Source organism: Rhincodon typus, chromosome 34 (genome assembly GCF_021869965.1).
Source record: "Rhincodon typus isolate 14 chromosome 34, sRhiTyp1.1, whole genome shotgun sequence".
Classification (NCBI taxonomy): Eukaryota; Metazoa; Chordata; class Chondrichthyes; order Orectolobiformes; family Rhincodontidae; genus Rhincodon; species Rhincodon typus.
In genome coordinates, this window is record NC_063365.1 from 24,025,163 (window position 1) to 24,044,663 (window position 19,501).

At 40.7% G+C, this 19,501-nt stretch overlaps 1 protein-coding gene across 6 annotated transcripts in view; it reads left to right on the top strand.

The window, feature by feature from the left end:
* LOC109915949 (collagen alpha-1(XIII) chain-like) overlaps positions 1–19,501 on the top strand; it is a 217,392-nt gene that overhangs the window by 99,893 nt on the left and 97,998 nt on the right. For 5 of the 6 annotated variants that reach the window (XM_048616393.1, XM_048616392.1, XM_048616394.1 and 2 more), the window contains exons 3-8: positions 1,874–1,918; positions 4,372–4,379; positions 4,719–4,745; positions 5,439–5,474; positions 11,958–11,984; positions 18,486–18,536. In XM_048616393.1, coding sequence (XP_048472350.1) covers positions 1,874–1,918; positions 4,372–4,379; positions 4,719–4,745; positions 5,439–5,474; positions 11,958–11,984; positions 18,486–18,536 — 194 coding nt within the window. The remainder of the gene's footprint in view (positions 1–1,873; positions 1,919–4,371; positions 4,380–4,718; positions 4,746–5,438; positions 5,475–11,957; positions 11,985–18,485; positions 18,537–19,501) is intronic. The other variant, XM_048616397.1, reaches the window with a different exon arrangement.

Genomic DNA, 19,501 nt, shown 5'->3' on the forward strand with positions numbered 1-19,501 from the left:
TTTCTGAAGAAGGGTCTAGGCCCGAAACGTCAGCCTTCCTGCTCCTCTGATGCTGCTTGGCCTGCTGTGTTCATCCAGCTCTACACCTTGTTAACCCAACCACTGTCTCGGATTTTGCTTCCCTCAGCCCTAATGTTGAATTGCCATTCCAGGGTAAGTGTATGGCAGCTTTGTTTCTGTGTGGAGGCAGTAGAGTCACAGATTTGTTCCATGTCACATGGTGGTTTGTTCATTTTTACTTCACAAGCATTGGGCACTGACTGGCCAGAGTGTAGAAGGGCGAATTTGCTGGGGAGAATCGAATAACTAAAGGGAATCCCTGAGAATGTCTCCTCATCCTTCCTAAAGCCAAGGCACAATACTTTCCTCCAAAAAAAGTCTTTGTTAAATATTTCCCAACTAATTAATATATTTGATCACACTCTCTTCCCTAATTATTGAGTGGAAAATTAACTCCACCTTGCTGCAAAGCTGTGCCAAATAAAGTATAAGAACGAGCTGACAGTGGAGAATCTTAAAAATTATTATTGACAGTTTCAAATGTTTAAATATAATCCAGGAGACAGAGCCTTTCATACACAATACTGGTCTGCAGAAGAAGTGTTCAGCTCCTGTTATTTATCCTCAATTGTGACTATCCCTGTTCCTGGAGTTTGCAATACAAGGATCTTCATTTTGACAGATGCAGTGTAATAATGATGGAATATCTTGAAATACCTTGTGAAAATATTTGTATCCAACAGTTGAGCCTTGTGAAAACACTTTTGCTCCATCCAGAAATGGGACGGATCAGTACATCAGTTGTTACATTCCAGCAGTAAGTCCAGGCTGATTGAACTATTACACGCTCTGAAAGCCGTGAATGAACTGTTCATTATGTAGCCGAGTCATGGTTCATTCAACATGCAATTCATACTTAGGCCATGTCAAAATGTGACCACATTAAAATTGCTAGCATTTAACTGAAACTGAAAGGAACCTTTTGATTACTGTAGACACCTAATGCTGTGAATGGTGATTTATTCCATACGAATAATAGAAGTCTATAAAATAAATAGTACTTTTCCAAAGTAAGCATTTGCTTAGCACCTCAAATACAGTAATGCTGACATTGTTCTGTGAATTATATGCAATTACACATTTTAGATTATAGCAATCTTTATCACTGATAGGTTCTGCATCCAAGTCAGTGTTTTGTTTTATCACAGGTTTTTGTAACAATTGATGCACATGATTTACATCAGGAGAGTTTGTACGTATTTAATTAAGTGCTTTTATAATTAGACTACGACGCTCTATCCACTTTAAATGCTGCTTTTGTTTGCACTCTTTTGGAAAAGCTATTAGACACTCTTAATGATTGTTTGATGTGCTTGGGGAAATTTATGTGTCATGTAGGAAGATGTGGATTTTAAAGCCTCAAGATCTTTGGAAATATTTGTTTCTTTTTCAAAATCTCAAGTATTTCTAAAGCACATGTTATTAGATATCTTTTGTTTGAGAACAGACCATCAACCAGGCAGGTTAATCAATAACCCAAAGCAGCATAGTATTGCTGAGTGTAGTGAACCCCTGGCATTCGGAACTGTGAATGATACGTATATCCTTTGCTGGTATTGCTAGCTCTAGGGAAGGGCTGCATATATCTGCACTTAAACTGGTGAGCTGCATCAGTATTGAAGATCAGAGGTGGTGCAAGCCAAGTGACAAACAAGAAGATTTTTAAATGGAGTGGATGGTCACATTTTTAAAATTTGACAACAATTTGTGTTTTAATTGTCACTTTAGTAAATAGGATGTGGTACTTGCACACGCAAGTAAATGTATTTATATTCCCCACTTGCTAACAGTCTGCCTACTGTTTCCATTCTAGGACCACCAGGAGAAAAGGGAAGACATGGTCGCAGAGGTATTCCAGGTACGTGACACTGAAGGAACATTTCCCCTGACGGAGGAGCAGCGCTCCGAAAGCTTGTGATTTCAAATAAACCTGTTGGACTATAACCTGGTGTCATGTGACTTCTGACTTTGTCCCACCCCAGTCCAACACCGGCTCCTCCACATCTTAGAGAAAGGGAACTCAGAAACAAGTGAATTATAGAATGCTACTTTGATGTATTTGGTGCCAGATTCTCTGGGCAATACCTTAATGATTGAGGTGGTACGGTTCTGGCCAGCTGGTTGGAGGGATGATCAGAGACCCCTGGTGCCTCTCCCAGGGAAGGCCCTGCCAAGTGACATGGCCTGTGTCCAATCCCACCCATACGGTAACAGCTTCCTACACAGGCTGACCCACAGGCACACCAGTTAACAACAGGCCTACTCACCACTTGGTTAAACCAAGTCGTGGCAGGCTGATCGCTTCAAAGGATCCTTAAAAAAACTACTTAAAGACCACAACTGGCAGTTGGACAGGAAGGTTGACCTGGGCCTCCCCATCCAGAATCTAATTCGAGTGGAGGCAGGAGGACTGTGGGGTTTGGGGACACCAACCTTATTAAATCCCCTTCCTCGCTCCAAACTCACTCACTAGGAGCTACAGATTCAGCCCTACACAGAATATGTTCCTTTCAGATAGATTATTCACGCAACCCACTTAGTAAGGCAACATTGTGACAAAGCAACAAAGTTCTAGCTAGGAAATAATAGGAACTGCCGATGCTGGAGTCTGAGATAACAAGGTGTAGAATACAGGCATAGTGTTTCAGCTCTGACTCTCCATAAACCAGCAACATCCAAAAACTAGACCTTGTTTTTTAAACCAGTACACGTGAAGTTTAATTACTCCAAGATGAGTACAATAACTTTCCCAGTGCTGTATTGGTGCCATGCTGTGCTGACTGGTTATTGGTTTTGTGTGCCTGTCTTTTCCCACATTCCGAGTGGGTTTGAACAATCCTTGACCCAGGCCACCCGACCCGGAAACCGGGAAGCTCCCAAACCCGGAACAGCCTCGGTCCTGAGGTTACCGGTTTCGAGATGCTGTACTTGTCAATCATTCAGTTGTAGAAGTATAGGAGTGTGGATAAATATCACTGTATGGTTAAGGCTCCCAAACTTCCCATATCTACCAAGTCCAAAACTGACTTCTTGAGTAGGATTTTGAAAGGTGCAAATTATGCTTTTTAGTATTAATTCAGTTCAGCTGTTGTTTCTAGAAGGTGTGTGAAGAAATCAGCACAGGAGTTGTTAATGTGAATCTGTTACCAATTACATTCAGTTAAGTTACTGAAATGTGATGGATGCCCTTTGCAAGGTGTGAGCTAGTTTGTTGAAATTGCACAAATTGGCTGTTTATTTTCGCAATGATTTTATGAATAAAGCAGGTAAAAGGCTGGAACTCATTCCCCATTCCCGAGGGGAGCTAACTCCCAGGATTTATGTGTGTCTTTGTTAACAGTGGACACCAGACTGTATTCACTCAGTCTTGAGATGTTTACCTCTTAAATAGATTCAGCCAAATGCTTTTCAATCTTCCCTATTTTTCCCTCCTTGATTTTCAATGGCATATTTGGAGGATAAAGGGTAATTTCCTTGTTTTTTCCCACCTCCATGATCACATAGCGTTGGACCCAGAGTCGAGCACCTTAATTCATGGAAGAAGAATCACTTGTATTACTTTAATTTGGCTGTTTCACTTAGTACTGTTTCAGCAACAATACAGACAATCTAAGTCATGGGGTTTTACCACATGAACAAGGTTGCTTGCTGGAAAGGACAATTGAACGATTTAAATGGGAAATGTTCATAGTGATTTTGATTCTTATCGATGTGCTACAAATAATAGAATAATAATCGTAGTTCCTGCTACAAATACTTGTATGTAGTGTAGATATTTTGTAGCCTATTGCCACAAGACATGGTTTCCAGAAATTTTCACAATGCGAAAAGACTCAAATGTCGACTCTTTTTATATTTGTCCACCTGTAATGATCTGTCAAGGGGCCCTGAATGACAGTGGTTTGAGTTGGTGTCAATCTGGTGCTGGGCATATGGCACTAATTGGTGGAGTGTGTTAACCTCCCTGGAGAGAGGCAGAGTGTGTGCCAGTTGGCTTGAAGTGCCAACAATGGGCTGGGCATTGGACTGCCCCATTGGCAGCATCTTAAAGGGAATCTTCTCTGTTCCAAATGAACCAAAGTGTGCAACATCCTAAAATGCTGGCAGTGTCATGAAATCCAAAAGATGATCCCAGTTCTGTTTCTGTCTGACTTGTACAAATACTTTTACAGTTATTGGTCTGAATTGTCATTCAACAATTTTTTTAAAATATGCAATTAGTTAATTAAGTCTGGGTCAATACTTGTATTAATTCCATGAAGAATATTTCAGGAGTATAACACGTTCTCCTCTCTGTTCTTATGTTTACAGGGGCTGCTGTAAGTATACAATTGGCCAGTATTGCCTATGGGAACAGGTTGGGTAAAGAAAAATACATTTTGTCTAAATAGTGTATTGTATTTTAGATATTAATCCGTTGCTGCTAAATCTTTCCAGTACCATCATAACCTTTTCTTAGTCCTTTCATTTAATATTATTCTTGTTAATTAATTGTGATAATGGATGAACACTATCTTTTGCATCTTAGTGTACATTTTAACTTCGTACTTACTTAAGCAAAAGAGTAATAACCTTAACATTAATCCTTTGGCTTATAGTGCTATGTATGTACTGTGTTAATTTCTTTCCTCCTTTCTACTGATTTTTGTTCTTTACAGGGACCTCCAGGAAGAGATGGCTTTCCGGTAATTAGCTTTTAACTGCACCATTCTCTCCTCTCTTGTTCAAAAGCTATGTTTGCACTTTCTTTTCTTTTTTTTTAATATTCTTTCTCTGTTCTCTGCTGCTTTGTGGATTGTTGCCTCTCATTAACTTGCAATCCAGTTCTGCTTAGTCTCATTAATTAATTCATATACTTCATTTTTAATTTTACCAAAATAGAGGGAAATAAAAGACCTTCCTTAGGATGACCAATCTCAAGGACTGATGTCTCAGATATTTAAACATAAATATTAGCCATTCCCTTCATCGTTCTAATCCAAATGTTTTGCCAACACTGCTCCGCAAAAGTATTACCTTTGCTCTTGCTACGTTTGTTTCTAGGCTGTGGGTGGAAACTTATTTAACTGGTGGTGTGGTCTTAGCAAACAGCCATCATATTTCCAGCTTTATGTTTCGGGCTAAGGGCTTTTTCTCCCTGAGAGTTAACTCTTGGCCTCACCATCTGGTAGTTTGGTGTGTAAAGCATTAATTCCCAGCATCTAATGGGAAGCCTTTCATGCTGTTTGTAAGCGAACAATAAATACTGGAATGCTTGCTCTGTGATTTGGGGGCATTGACTTTGCTGGACATCCGAGTGTGCAGGTGACCATCTTTTTTTTGGGTGAAATCGCAAAAAAACTCTTCCTTTGCAGTTCTGACTGTACATTGATTATTAGGGAAACAAAGGATCCATGGGCCTACCAGGGAGAAGGGTGAGTTTTACTTTTGCATCTAATTTTAGCCTTGTCATTACATAATCGTGATGCTTTGCATTGCTGCTGAGGTACAATAGATGCTGATTTCAGCTGTTCATTCTGTCAAAGAAAATAATTTTGAAGCTGCAATATCCTTCGTACTGGGCACATCGCAACTAAAATTCAGTTGCGATATTTTATCTGCATTAACAAGCACAGAGTTATTGTGTGTGTGTCTAACCTTTGAAAAATAAATGGCACCATTTTTAGAAGTGTCATGTTCTCCCTGAAGAATCATTATGTAAACATTTATAAAAGGTCAGAACAACATCTGGTTTACAGAGATGGATGACTTTTGCTAAAGTGACATTGTGCAGCATTTTTAAAGAAAAAAAATTAATTTCAGATGCCAGGATAATGCAGCCTTAAACCATTTATTTGACAGTGCAGCACTTAACTGCACTTTTTCTTCAGAACGTTTTGCACATTTTTCTGGCTCCAGCTTGTCAACAGAGTTAGGGCTACAAACTGAAATGTATGCATTTTAAGACAAGTGTCATGTTGCCTTCGAGTGAGATTTTTATCTGGGTGAGGTTATTGTGAAATTTGTGAGGTTTTCTTGCTGTGACAACAGAGATTCTGATTTGCGAATTATCCTAAAACCTGCATTGCAACTGCTGCTTTTAAAGCATTAGTCAGTAAATGGGCTGTTTGGTGAACAGTTCTCCCCTCTAAGCAGAATCTTCAGCAAATCAGCTGCAACTGCAGAGAATCCAAAAGATAATGTATAAAATGCATTTTGTGGAGCTTTTACAGTTTACTGTTTGTCAACATAAAATCTTTGAGTTGTCTGATCAGAGTGTCACCGAAAAACTTTGTACCTCGTTTTTTATACATTTATAAACAAAGGCTCTAAATAATTTCCCATATTCCTTCGTAAATTCATTGGGTAAAATACATGTGTGAAGCATGTTGTTTTATCCATTACTTTAACTAACATTACCGAAACATCAAGGAGTAATGGGTGGGACCTCGGTATGTAATATTGTGGATATCCTCACTGTCCTAACACTGAACAGCCTCTTTAGAATTTTGATTCATTGCTGTGTAAATGCTGTGAATGCTAACCTGATTGCCATGCAGCTGGTTTGATTTATTTTAATATTGTATGTATTTAAGCAAAGGTGCTAGGAATACTTTAGTTCATAAGCACATTTATCACAGAGCTGGTATTTAGTAAAAATAAACAAAACCATTCCAACCCCCATTACTTTAAAAGGAAACAAGATCCAACTGTGTGTGGGCTGAAGGACTATTAATTGTTATTACTGTAACTCACTAAATGGGGAAATTCCAGGGGGACCAGCTCAGTTTATAAAGTCTGCCGTTGCTGTATCTCAGGTGCCGCAGGAGAGGGCAGATGCTGTTGCAAGCGTCCTTGCAATAAACAGCAAGCTTTTGTAATACTTAACCATTTCTGGCACCATCTCTTTGAAAGTCTCCGAGGTGCCACTTGTCTTGAATCTCAGAGTCAGTGCAGGGCAGAGCCTCCTGCTGTCACAGGCACACGCTCTCTTTCCCTTCTCTCCTTTAAGGAAAGTCCATAAACTATATTTAGGTTTTGGTGAGTGGACCTCAGAAGGGCAAGAACTGGTTACTGCACATAATAGGGAAGACAACGGCCTAGTGTATTATCACTGGACTATTAAACCAGAGACCTAGATAATGTTCTGGGGACTGTGATTCAAATCCTGCCTGGGTAGATGATAGAATTTGAATTCAATAAAAATCTGGAATTGAGAGTCTAATGATGACCAGGAATCCATTGCTGATTGTCAGGGAAAACCCATCGGGTTCACTAATATCTTTTAGGGAAGGAAATCTGCTATCGTACCTGGTCTAGCCTACATGTGACTCCAAACCCACAGCAATGTGAGTGACTCTTAACCGGCCTCTGGGCAATTAGGGACCAGCAATAAATGCTGGCCTAGCCAGCGACACCCTTATCCCATGAATGAAAAGAAAAAACTTGCAAAGAGCTTCGTCTATTGAAGTTTTCTAATTAATAAATCATTACAATGATCTCTCCAAACTTCCAGTTCAAAAGCTCAGTTACATTACAGTTCCAAGGGCAAACAGGCTTCAAATGTATGCATTCAGATATTTAAATAGTTAAAGAACAAAACCAACCACCCATGCAGACAGAAAATTAATGTACAAGCATTTTACTGAGATTGTGGAATAGGAAATGATCTTGGATTGACCTTGGAAGTCCCATTATGTGCAGCACTCTATTTTAAGTTAATTGACTTTAACAGAGTTGAATATCTGACAAGATGTACAATATGTAGTTAATATAGTGCAAACCACTCAATAATCTACCCTAAAGTTTGTGGCTAATTACCATGAGATTTTATTTTTGCTCATTGTCACTTAGTTCACCAATTTGTGCTACAACTAAAACTTGGCACATCAATTAGTTCCCCTGTTGTCCATAGGTTAGACTATGAAGTGCTGGATGGAGATACATGTGAAAGATTGTTAGGCCTGTTACACAACAACATTGGCCTGATCAATCACTCATCACTGCAACACAAGCCATTCCCCAAAATGATCCACTGATCTCTGCAGTTTGCCTCTTTATGGTGGAATCCAGCGTGATGTTTAGTATAAAATAAAAACAGAAAACACAGTATCAGCAGCCTCTGCAGAGAGAGACAGAGGAACAGCGTTAGCTTCTCAGATGGACAATTTCTCATTTTAAGTTTACATTCCGATGAAAGATCATTGACCTGAAAAGTGAACTCTGTTTCTGTCTCCACAGATACTAGTCAATCTACTGGGTATTTCTAGAATCTTCGAGTTGTTTATAAAATTTCTAATTTCAAGCATGTGCTATGTTGTTACATTAGTAGAGGAATAGAATCATAGAGGTCTACAGCACAGAAAAAGATCCTTCAGTCCATTGAATCTGTGCCAGTCAAAAACAAGCCCCTAGCTATTCTCATTAATATGACATTAATTTGCCACATTGCCAAAGTTGAATCTGAATCTTTCAATGCCCTCCAATTTATAATGTGATAAATGTGCTTTTAAAAGCATGAGTAGTGTAGCATTTGTTTGACACTCGTTATATTTAACTCACTGGCTTATGTTTAATATATTAGCATGACAATATAAAGCTGTAAGCAAGTTTAAATTTATCAGACTTTGAAAGATATTATGTAAATTCTAGCCCTACAACCAACTGAAATGATGAATGTCATATAACTCCCCTAACCTTATCAACAGCAACTTGCATTGATGAAGCACCTTTAACAAGGTCAAATGTCCTAAGGCACTTCAGAGGAAAGATAGAAAGCATGACAGTGGTATAGACATAATGTCACTGAGCAAGTAATCTTGCACTCCATCGGTTCACAACACAGGTTGTAAAATTTGAATTCAATTAAAAGCTGATTTAATGCCCTTTCACAAGGTAAGTCTGCTGTATATGCCCTACATGTGACACCAGACCACCTGCATTGTGGTTACTTTTAACTACCCTCTGAAATGTCCCCAGCAAGCTGCTCAGTTCCAGGGGAATTAGGGGTGAGCAATAAATATCAGCCTGACCAGTGACACCCCCAGCCAATGAGCAAATTTTATAAAGCAATGCAAATAATGAGATATGAGGTGAGCAAGTGGTAGGTTTTAAGGATAATCTTAGTAAAGGAGAGTCGTAGAAACATTTCAGGTGGAGCTTCTATATAACAGAATGGCCAACTGTCAGCACTGGCTACAATCAGCAAAAGAGGACCTGGGTTTGAATCTTTCTGTGCTTTGGCTGAAACTGGAATAAAAGTTCATCTGGGTAGATTGACAATTTAGATGAAGAGGATCTCTGGAGGTTAGTGGTCGGAATGTTGTACTCAGTTAGTTTGGCTGGTAGAAGGTGAAGCAATCATGTGGGAATATTTCAGTTAGACCCAGTCACCACTGGGTAAGGCTGGGAGAATCTGCAACTGAGCTGAGAAGCTGAATGTGCAGAGATCAAGTGAGGACCTGCTACTGGTTTCCATGGTTGAATAGTCTCCTGGCACTTGGTCGAGCTCACACATACCAGGTGTGACCACTTCAGCTGGAGAAGCTGTGAACTCAGCAGTAGGTGATTCCATTAAGAATGGAATGTTGTAAAATCACAGGTTAATGAAAAATGAAGAAACCCATATAATTGGTCTGCCTAGACCATGACTTCCCAAATAATTTCCAACTGTGACCCCCTCTCGAAGGTTGGTCATTGTTGTGAGCCCTCAAGTGAGAAATGAGAGTGCAGGGTCAGGGGGTTGAGAGAGAGGGGTTTGGGAGCTGAAAGAGGGATAAGGCCTGAGAGTGAGGGTGGTTGGGGGCTGAGACAGAGGGGTTGGAGGCTGGGAGAGTGGGGATTGGGGAGGAGTGGGGTCTGGGGGCTGAGAGACAGGAAATTGGGGACTGACAGAGTGGACCTGTTTAAGTAGGAGGACAGCTGTTATCACTCAGCCAGAGCTCCACAGTGACCATTGCAGTCTCAGAGCTCACGCTCACAAAATGTTAGAGTGTGACCAGGCAGGGGGTCCCAATCCCAATGTTGAGAAGCCTTGCCCTGAGAACACCCTATCGAACCCACCTCTCCCTCATTTCTATATCCACTCATTTCTTAAACGATTCCTTGGTTTTTCCATCTCAATTACTCATTCCACGAGACAGTTCCAAATACTCATGGGTGTCAGTGTGAAGAGAAAGACCCAAAGATAGCTGTGGTTTTCATCTAGTGTTGAGACAATAAAGGAATCCAGATACCTTTTGTTATTCATCTATGTGATGTGGCCATCACTGGCTGGGCAAGCATTTATTGCCCATGCTTAGTTGCCCTTGAGAAGGTGGTGGTAAGCTGCCTTCTTGAACTGCTGCAGTCCATGTGCTGTAGGTACACCCACCATGCTGTTAGGGAGGGAGTTCCTGGTTTTTGACCCAATGACACAAGAAACAGTGTTATATTTTCAAATCAGCATGGTGAGTGGCTTGGCACTGCTGCTAGTGAGCATTAGTGATGGGTTTAGTACCAATCAAGCGGGCTACTTTGTCCTGGATGGCATCAAGCTTCTTGAGTGTTGTTGGAGCTGCCCCCATCCAGGCAAGTGGGGAGTATTCCATCACACTCCCGACTTGTGCCTTGTAGATGGTGGACAGGAAGTGGGTCACTCAACACAGGATTCCTAGCTTGGGACCTGCTCCTGTAGCAATAGATTTATATGGTTAGTCCAGTTCAGTTTCTGGTAAGCTCCATGATGTTGATAATGGTAGCTTCAGTGGTTGTAATGCCACTGAATGTCAAGGGATCATGGTTAGATTCTGTCTTGTGGAAGATGGCCATTGACACTTTTCAACCCAATCCCAGATATTGTCTCGATCTTCCTGCATTTGGTCATGGATTGACTCATTATCTGAGGAGTCTCAAATGGTGCTGAACATTGTGCAATCATTAGTGAATATTCCCACTTTGGACCTTATGATGGAGGGAAGGTCATTGTGGAAGCAGCTGAATATGGTTGGGTCTAGGACACTCCCCTGAGGAACACCTGCAAGATGCCCTGGAGCTGAGATGACTGACCTCCAACAACCACCTTTCTTTGTGCTCGGTAAGATTGTAACCAGCTGAGAGCTTTCCCTCATCCCCTCAGACTCTAATTTTGCAGAGGCTCCAGAATTGCCCATGCTGCATGAGTTTGAATTTCCATTTGTTTTCCTGAGTTTCTCACGATTTCAAAGCCTCTTTTAGCAGGGAGATGCCTCCAACTATCATCCCCTGACAAAAATGTGGAGCTGGAAAAGAACAGCAGGTCGGATAGCATCCAAGGAGCAGGAAAGTCAACATTTCGTGTCAGAACTCTTCTTCAGGGCTCTCATTTTTTTTTTATTCTAGCTTGCAGGATCTGCAGTCCTTTCTGTCCTCAAGTAAGTATTGTCCCCTATTCCCTGGAGCCTCAGCAGTGACATTCTGTATCAGGTTGGTGTAGGATGCGTGAGGAGGCAGAGTGCAGATTCCTGTTGAGGTATAGGGGCACTCTTTGATGCCTCCTGGTCATTGACATGATTAAACAACTGTCCCTTTGCGAGCAAATGTTCCAGTTCACCATTTCCAAGGATGCTCAATGACTGAATGGCAAACCATTCTTGGTTACAGCTCTGAAGTGTCATGGGATGGTTTCACTACCTTTCTTAAATTAAAGGTGCCATTTTAATGCAGGCTGTTTTAGTTTTGTTCAGAATGAATTGTTACGATGGGTGTAACCTATTGCTGTGCTGCTTGCTTGAGGTTTGTTGCAGTACGATCTAATGCATAGTCATTGGCTGCAGATATCTTTTTGCAGGCTGCTTTAGACAGGAGCTGATAAGTATACTGTCTTTTATTTGATCTAATACTAATCCTCTATTTGTGTCTCTCCTTTACTTCTGCATGCTGTGTTTGCTGACCCTACCCAGGGTCTAAAGGGGGATCCTGGCGAAGAGGTGAGTCATGGACTTAAAAGGAAATGCCCTTAATTTGCGTTTCTAGCAGTATTTTGGGAGGACATCTAATACCCTTCCTTATCTGAGTACTGTCTATTCAAATTGCAAGTTCAAGCTGCCGATGTGTAAAAGGAAAGTGGGAAATAACTGAGAGGAAAGTTCTGGAATCAATTTCAAATTAAATTATGTATTCCCACGGGCAACAAATCTTTGTAATTTTTAACCTTTCATAAAGCAATGATTGGAAGCTTATTACATTTCATTCTTTATATTATTTATATTAGATAAACAAACCTGAAAGGAAATAAGTTTCTGTTTATGCTTTTTTTTCATGTGGGTTTCCCCCTAAGGGATCAGTGGATAATGGAAAGCAGTCTCCAACATAGTGAACTGTTAAACACGATTTTGCCACCAAAGATATTCCACCCAAGTGCTCTGTGCTATTTCACTTTCTCACTCATGGTTCCATCTCTTCTTTTATTTGCTCTGGGCATGTGGCCCAGCATTTCATGCCTGTCCCTAGTTGCCCTTGAGAAGGCGGTGGTGAGCTGCCTTCTTGAACCGCTGTAGTCCATGTGCTGTAGGTAAACCCACAATGCCCCTTAGGGAGGGAATTCCAGGCTTTGCTCCTGGCCTCAATGAAGGAACGGTGATATATTTTGAAGTCAGGCTGGGTGAGAGGCTTGGAGGGGAACTTGCAGGAGTTGGTGTTCCCATGTATCTGCTGTCCTCGTCCTTCTAGATTTGGAAGGAGCAGTTGAAGGAGCCTTAATGAGTTGCTGCAGTGCATCTTACAGATACTACACATGGCTGGCGGTGGGAGCAGTGAATATGTAAGATGTTGGATGCAGTTTTGATCAAGCGGGGTTGCTTTACTCTGTTTGGTGGTGGGTTTCTTCACTGTCATTGTGCGGGGAACAAAGGTCCATGTTGATTGTGAGATGGAGCTGTTTCTGTTGGAAACATGAATTTTATCACCTTACTCCCACACAAATTGTACGCAAAGTGCCTCTGAGCTTTCTGAGCCTTGTGCTGCAACCTGCAAATACTGTCCACACATGTCATTTTTCCTGAATTCTAGGTGTGTTGAAATTAAAACCATTCTGAGGTTTTTGTTTTGATAGGAAAGCCATTTGATTAGAGGTTCCTGGCACATGTAAGGTTTTTTCCCAGAGATCCTGGTGTGTGGCATGTTTATTTGAGATGTAGACAATCAGATGAGGCAGTAACACTTAAGGGGACTGTAGCTCCTTGTTGAGGGGGAGGTGTGAATGACTGAAAAAGCCAATTAATTATCCGCAATGGCCCAGTAATGTTCTGTGGACAGTACTGTGGATGTTGTCACAGAATGACTGGCAGCCCTGCTTCAGGAACATGTCCTTATTTTGGGCTGAAGTCCATATTTCCCTACCCACCTCTCCTGTTCAGGGGAGAGTTGTTTATTCCTTCTTATTTACTTATTCACGGGATATTACTCGCAAGACATTGTCCTGCATTTGGTGGAACTCTGTTGCAGTCACTTAGTAAAGAGACATGAACAAGACAAGCAGGTATATCACATTCCTTACACAGAGTTCCTTGGGTAGTGAAGGATGCAGAGAATATGTCCACACTTTATTTGTTGGCCACAAATTGCATTTAACTGAATCATGTGACAATCATTTAACTCCATCTTTACTTGGCATGCTAAATAGCATCTTGACAAAGTTTTGATTAAAAATGTGTCAGTCGGGGGCAAAAAAAACACGGAAAAGTATGCTTCAGGAACATCAACAATAAAGTGGAGCAAACTTGAACAGAAAACTCAGGAGACAATTACAACTTGTACCTTTCCTTTATGAACATAGTTTGAACAGCTCTGATCCTTGGACCTGCAATGAGCCCAGTTTCTGTGGCACGGTGTGTGTTACAAGTGAACACCATCCCAAAGTGAGAGATGCAACCAGGGCCCGTTGTCCATGAGATTCCAGAGATCAGCAGCACAGCTTCAGCATATTGGTTAATTGAATATTTGAGTCAATAAATATTTTACCTGATGGCTGGGAATGAGAAAATCAATATTTGACCGTTCTATCTGTCTTTACTTGGTAATTGTGTGGAGTGGCAGGAAAGAACTCAACCACATTGCCATATAGATGAGTCTGAATTAGAGAATCTTGGAGCATTGTTATCATCAAAGAGAGTGTGTGGTGTTTTGTTCATCCAAACTTTAGCAAATCTTGGCATGAGTCATATTCAAAGACTTGTCTTGACTTGATTATAGTGTCAGCTCTGATTAACTTCACGCAATTGGAAGTGTGTTCAGGATAAGGCTACCTCCCTGGCCCACTGTAATTGAAGTAAGGATGACACACACTTTATCTGTAAGCAATGGTGAAGGGTTTGGCCAAACCAGGAGTTTGAAGTAAACCACATTGGCATCAGTTCAAACCTGAATTCTAACATGTTACAGACTTGTTTTTATCTGTGGCTAGTTTGATTTATTCTTGAGCAAATAAAGTGGTGAAGAGCAAATCCCTTCAAGAACCAGGCTTGAAAGTGAGCTCATTGTTACATGGAATTGCAGTGCAACCTGAAAGATTTTCTTTCTGAGGCTTGACAGCCAGAAAGATTATTAATTGTATGACCAAGAGAATAATGAGCAAAAATTTCAAAGAGGAGTCCTGATGGTCTTGTGCATAACACACTCAAAACACATCTTTGAAATATTCCAACACACTAATCAGTGATTGTTAATGTATTTGCCAAAATGTACAAGTTTCCAAATGCACATTGTGAACAGTAACTGGTCACACCTCAGTGTAAATTCAGGGCTTAAATATTCCTACTCCTGAAACCATAGCCATCATAAAGCTGGGAAAAGAGGCAGCTGATGAAGGATACATGCCTCAATCTTTTGTGAGGTGCACAATTCCAGAATTGTGAAGGGAGCTCTTTGTTGGTATTTGCTTCTGTTTCTTCAATCATCGTTTTGTACGATCATTGCTCAATCTCTCTAAGCTTCCAGCTGCTGCAGACTAATGAAGCTCAAACCTGTAAGGTCCCATCTCTCTTAAAAACTACAATATGAAAGAAACATGTTTTAAAATATCGTCAGCACCGGTGAGTATTTTCAGTACAGCCAAGGTTGTGTTTGTTTATTCCATGTTGAAATTGCAGCAAGATGTCACCCAGGGGTTGTACAGAGAGTTGTGACATGTGGTTCCCTTATCATTGACTCTGGATTATTCCCGGATCTATGTGATGTCAGTTATTTTAAGCAACCTTGGAAATAAAGGACATGAAATCCTTTAAAAGTACCATGGTGACTGACTGACTGATTGTTCGAGACACCTTTAAAACTAGCTATAATTGAATAAAAACACATGCTAGCTGAAAGTAATATTTTTGCTATGCTTCAGAGATAAATTATTTTATGACTTGACGAAGCTTATTCTCAGCCTGTGTAAAGTAATCTGAATTCTACATTTGAAATGCTTCATTTTATTTATTTTCAATGTGGAACTTAACAAATGATTATCAGATCTGAGGAACTTCACCAGTCTTGAAATATTCCAGATGCATAACCCATGACCGGATTGTTTATATAAATGATGCTGCAGGTTAGAAACTATGACACTTAGGTCCTGGTTTGTTCAAGTTAAATGAAGAGGGGATCATGAGGGTCATGACTGGGCTATGGGGATAAGGAATGTTGTTCAGCCATGATCCTATTGAATGGTGGTGTAGGTTTGAGGGGCTGAATGGCCTACTCCTATTTTTTATGCCCTTATGGACTGCCTTGGTTTCCAGATTTGTGTTACTGTGTAAAATAATCAACAGCGCAGACTGATAACCGTGAGTAAACACCATGTGATAACTCAAGATTCTTGAAGTTATTTCAACTGGGTTTAATACGAGAAAACTGCAGTTATTCTACAGCAAATTCTAACATTGGATAATTTTGTTCTGTCACTTGCTTCAAGGGATATTTAGATGAGGATTGTATTACAAAGCAAGTTGATTCAGACCCATATTTGCATGTCATCTTGTTCCAATGCTGCAATGAGATGTGAACCTGGAGTCTGAGGAGGATTTCCTTCTTGAGAACGTAAATTATGTTTTTCAGTTGGTCCAAGTTTCTAAAAATGCTGGAGAAACTCAACAGGTCTGGCAGTGTTTGAGGAGACAGAAACAGAGTTAACATTTTGAGCGTGGGTATGACTCTTCTTCTGAACTGTTCTAGTCCTGAGCAAGGGTCAGCACTTCAAATACTCCAGACGACAGCTTATGCCATGGTAGAAATCTGCAAGGTTGCAATGAAAACCTCAAAGGATCACCATTGAAACAGTTCTTGACCAAATTAGGGTAACATTTAGGTGTTAACGAGTCATCAATGCAAAAGAGTTCTTGTGAGCAGAAACTATTTCACTTCTCATTCTAAATACAACTGCCTAAGGAGGAACAGGTGTCATTTGCAGTTCAACTGCTAACTATTTAAGACAACATTTGTTCACCATAGCTTCCCAGCTGCCAGAAGTATGAGAAATAAGCCATCACAGAGCAAAGTTTACACACGTTATCTAGTTTATGTTAAAAAGCATCAAATGTTGCAGTTTAGGCCTTAGACTCTGGATTTACACAATAATTCAACATTGGTGCAAAGCCAGACAATTTTGTACCAACTTGATGTTTTTTTGTGTAAATGCGGCATTATTTTAATGTGTATGCTTACAATTTCAAAATTGTAGCTTAGGTGTTGAGAGAGAAACCTCCTTTTGAACTGTGTTCTTACCAATACTGCTGCCTTAGAGCACCAGTGACCCGGGTTCAATTCCAGCCTCGGGCGACTGTCTGTGTGCAGTTTGCACATTCTCCCTGTGCCTGCGTGAGTTTCCTCCGGGTGCTCCGGTCTCCTCCCACAGTCCAAAGATGTGCAGGTTAGGTGGATTGGCCATGCTAAATTGCCCATAGTGTCGAGGGTAGAAAATTCAGGGATGGGGTAGGGGGTGGGCCTGGGTGGGATGCTCTTTGGACGGTCAGTGTGGACTCAATGAGCCGAATGGCCTGTTCCCACACTGTAGGGATTCTATGGTAGTGTCTGTGGAATTGTTAAGAACGGAATCTGCTTTGTTTAAAACCTGAATCTACAGTAGTCCTAGAGTACATATGGAGCATCGATGGGTTTTGCGATTCGTACAACATGCTACCAGTATAAAAATTAATTTCTTGGCCACCTAGTGGTAATAAGGTATAAAAATACAGTAATTTCTCCAGATCTGGAAATAAAATGAAGTGAAATGTCCGAATAGATTGAATTTCAGAATTAATGGTGAATCGTCTACAGAATTTCAGTTCACAAATTCACATTTATTTGCACAATGTAAAGAGTCCCTGTAGTTACAAAGTTGGATTGATGCATTTTTAATGATCTTGTGTCTCAAGCTGTAATAGAAATCTTAATTTACAAGATCTTCAAATAGTTGAAATGGGTATGTATGACGTTGTGTGACACACAGTAATACTTAATAATGAGAAGTTGATACAAGTTGCTAGTTCTGATTCCTGGTTTATGCTGACTTAGATTCATCCATTACATAGGAGAGGTGATGTAAGTACAAGTGACAATGTTCACATTGGAAATGGTCTCAGTTGAGAAGGTGAAAGAGATTTTCTGAGTATGAGTCTCCAATTGCTGAACACGCCCATGTGAGGATAAGGACATTAAGGATCCATGGTTCCTGCTGACTTCCAAAGAGCTAACACAGCTATAGCAGGCTGAATGGCCACCATCTGTGCTGTAAAATTCTAATTAGTGAGAACGTACAGAGTGAAAATTGGTAATTTGCCACAGCAAAAAGAGAAAGGAGCACAGCAATTGAGGGCCCATTAAAACAGGCTCTTACATGCACTTTACAAGTAGTCCCTGAGTGATACAAACCACATACTAATCATAAATTACCAGCCAACAATCGTCCAGGGTAGTAGACCGTGCTGGTAAGTGTTGTAAGTGATCATAGGGAAGGCGATCAAAAGAAGCAATTAAAAGATTTTAGAAGGTTTTTTTTAAGAAAAGCTGTCAAATACATCCTGCTTTGTGACCAGTTTAAAAATAAGTACTTGAGCTGTATCTATTTTCTGTAAATTACAATATTGTGTACCTTGAGAGCTGGTTATGGAAGATAAGGGGTTTGAAAAGGTGCCTACTAGAATGAATGTAACACCTAATACAGATCAGAGGTGCTCGCAGCTAAATTCACCGTTCAGCTGAGATGCTTTTGTGCATTTTAAAGTTTACCAACATTGATGTTTTATCCTCTGTAGAGAGATAAGAAACCAAATCTATTTGGGGCATATAGTCAAAATATTCAAAATCCTGGCTAAGAAATGTCACTGATAAATCCAAGCATCAGCTGGTTGATTCTGACAGACGAGTGAGAGGGGATTCACAATAAGACATAAATTGTTTGTGTGGATTGTAATGCGAGCTCTTTCTGATGACTGTTTCCCCTTCTACTGCAGGGAGCTCCAGGAGATCCCGGCATCTCAATCATTGGACCCCGTGGCCCTCCTGTGAGTCTGACTGTCTATCATTGATTGTGTTTTCACTGTGTGTTCAGGCATGATGTGATGGGGCAGGAAACAGTGGAATGTCTACCAGAGCAACCGTTGACTGTCAGTGGAAATTCAAACGTAGCCAATTCTTCCTGGCAGTAAAACCCTCTCATTGCATGCAATTGTGATTAAACTCTTTTCTTTTACTTATTCAATGGCTGTAACATAATTTCATTGAGTAAGAATTTTACTTTTACTTCCATGGGATTTGGGCATCTCTGGCTGGGCCAGCTTTTATTGCCCATCCCTTGCTGCCCCTTAAGATGGTGGGGGTGAGCTGCCTTCTTGAACCGCTGATGTCCATGTGCTGTAGATTGACCCCCAATGCCTTTAAGAAGTGAATCCCAGCATTTTTATCCAGCAACGCTAAAGGAATGGTGATATATTTCCAAATCAGGACGATGAGTGGTTGGAGGGGAACTTGCAGGGGACGGTGCTCCCATGTATCTGCTCTCCTTGTCCTTCGAGATAGAAGTGGCCTTGGGTATGCAAGGTGCTAGTGAATTGTTGCTGTGCATCTTATAGATGGCAGACTCTTCAGCTACTGTTCATTGGTGGAGGGAATGAACATTGAAGGTGGTGGATGGGATGTACATCAAACTGACTGCTTTGTCCTAGATAATGTCAAGCTTCATGTTAGAACAGCATTTATTCAGGCAAGTGGGGAGTGTTCCATCACATTCCTGATACATGTATTCTGGATAATGGACAGGTTTTGTGGAGTCAGGAGGTGAGTTACCTGCTGCAGGATTCCTAACCTCTGACCTGGTCTTGAGCCACAGTATTTATATGGCTGGTCCAGCTCAGATTTTGATCAATGGGCTTTTGGTAACCATTGCAGTCTGAAAGATTTCAGAATAATCAAGATGCCTACTGGTATGACAGAAACATCAAGATGTAATTGAGTCTAATCTTTTCAAATC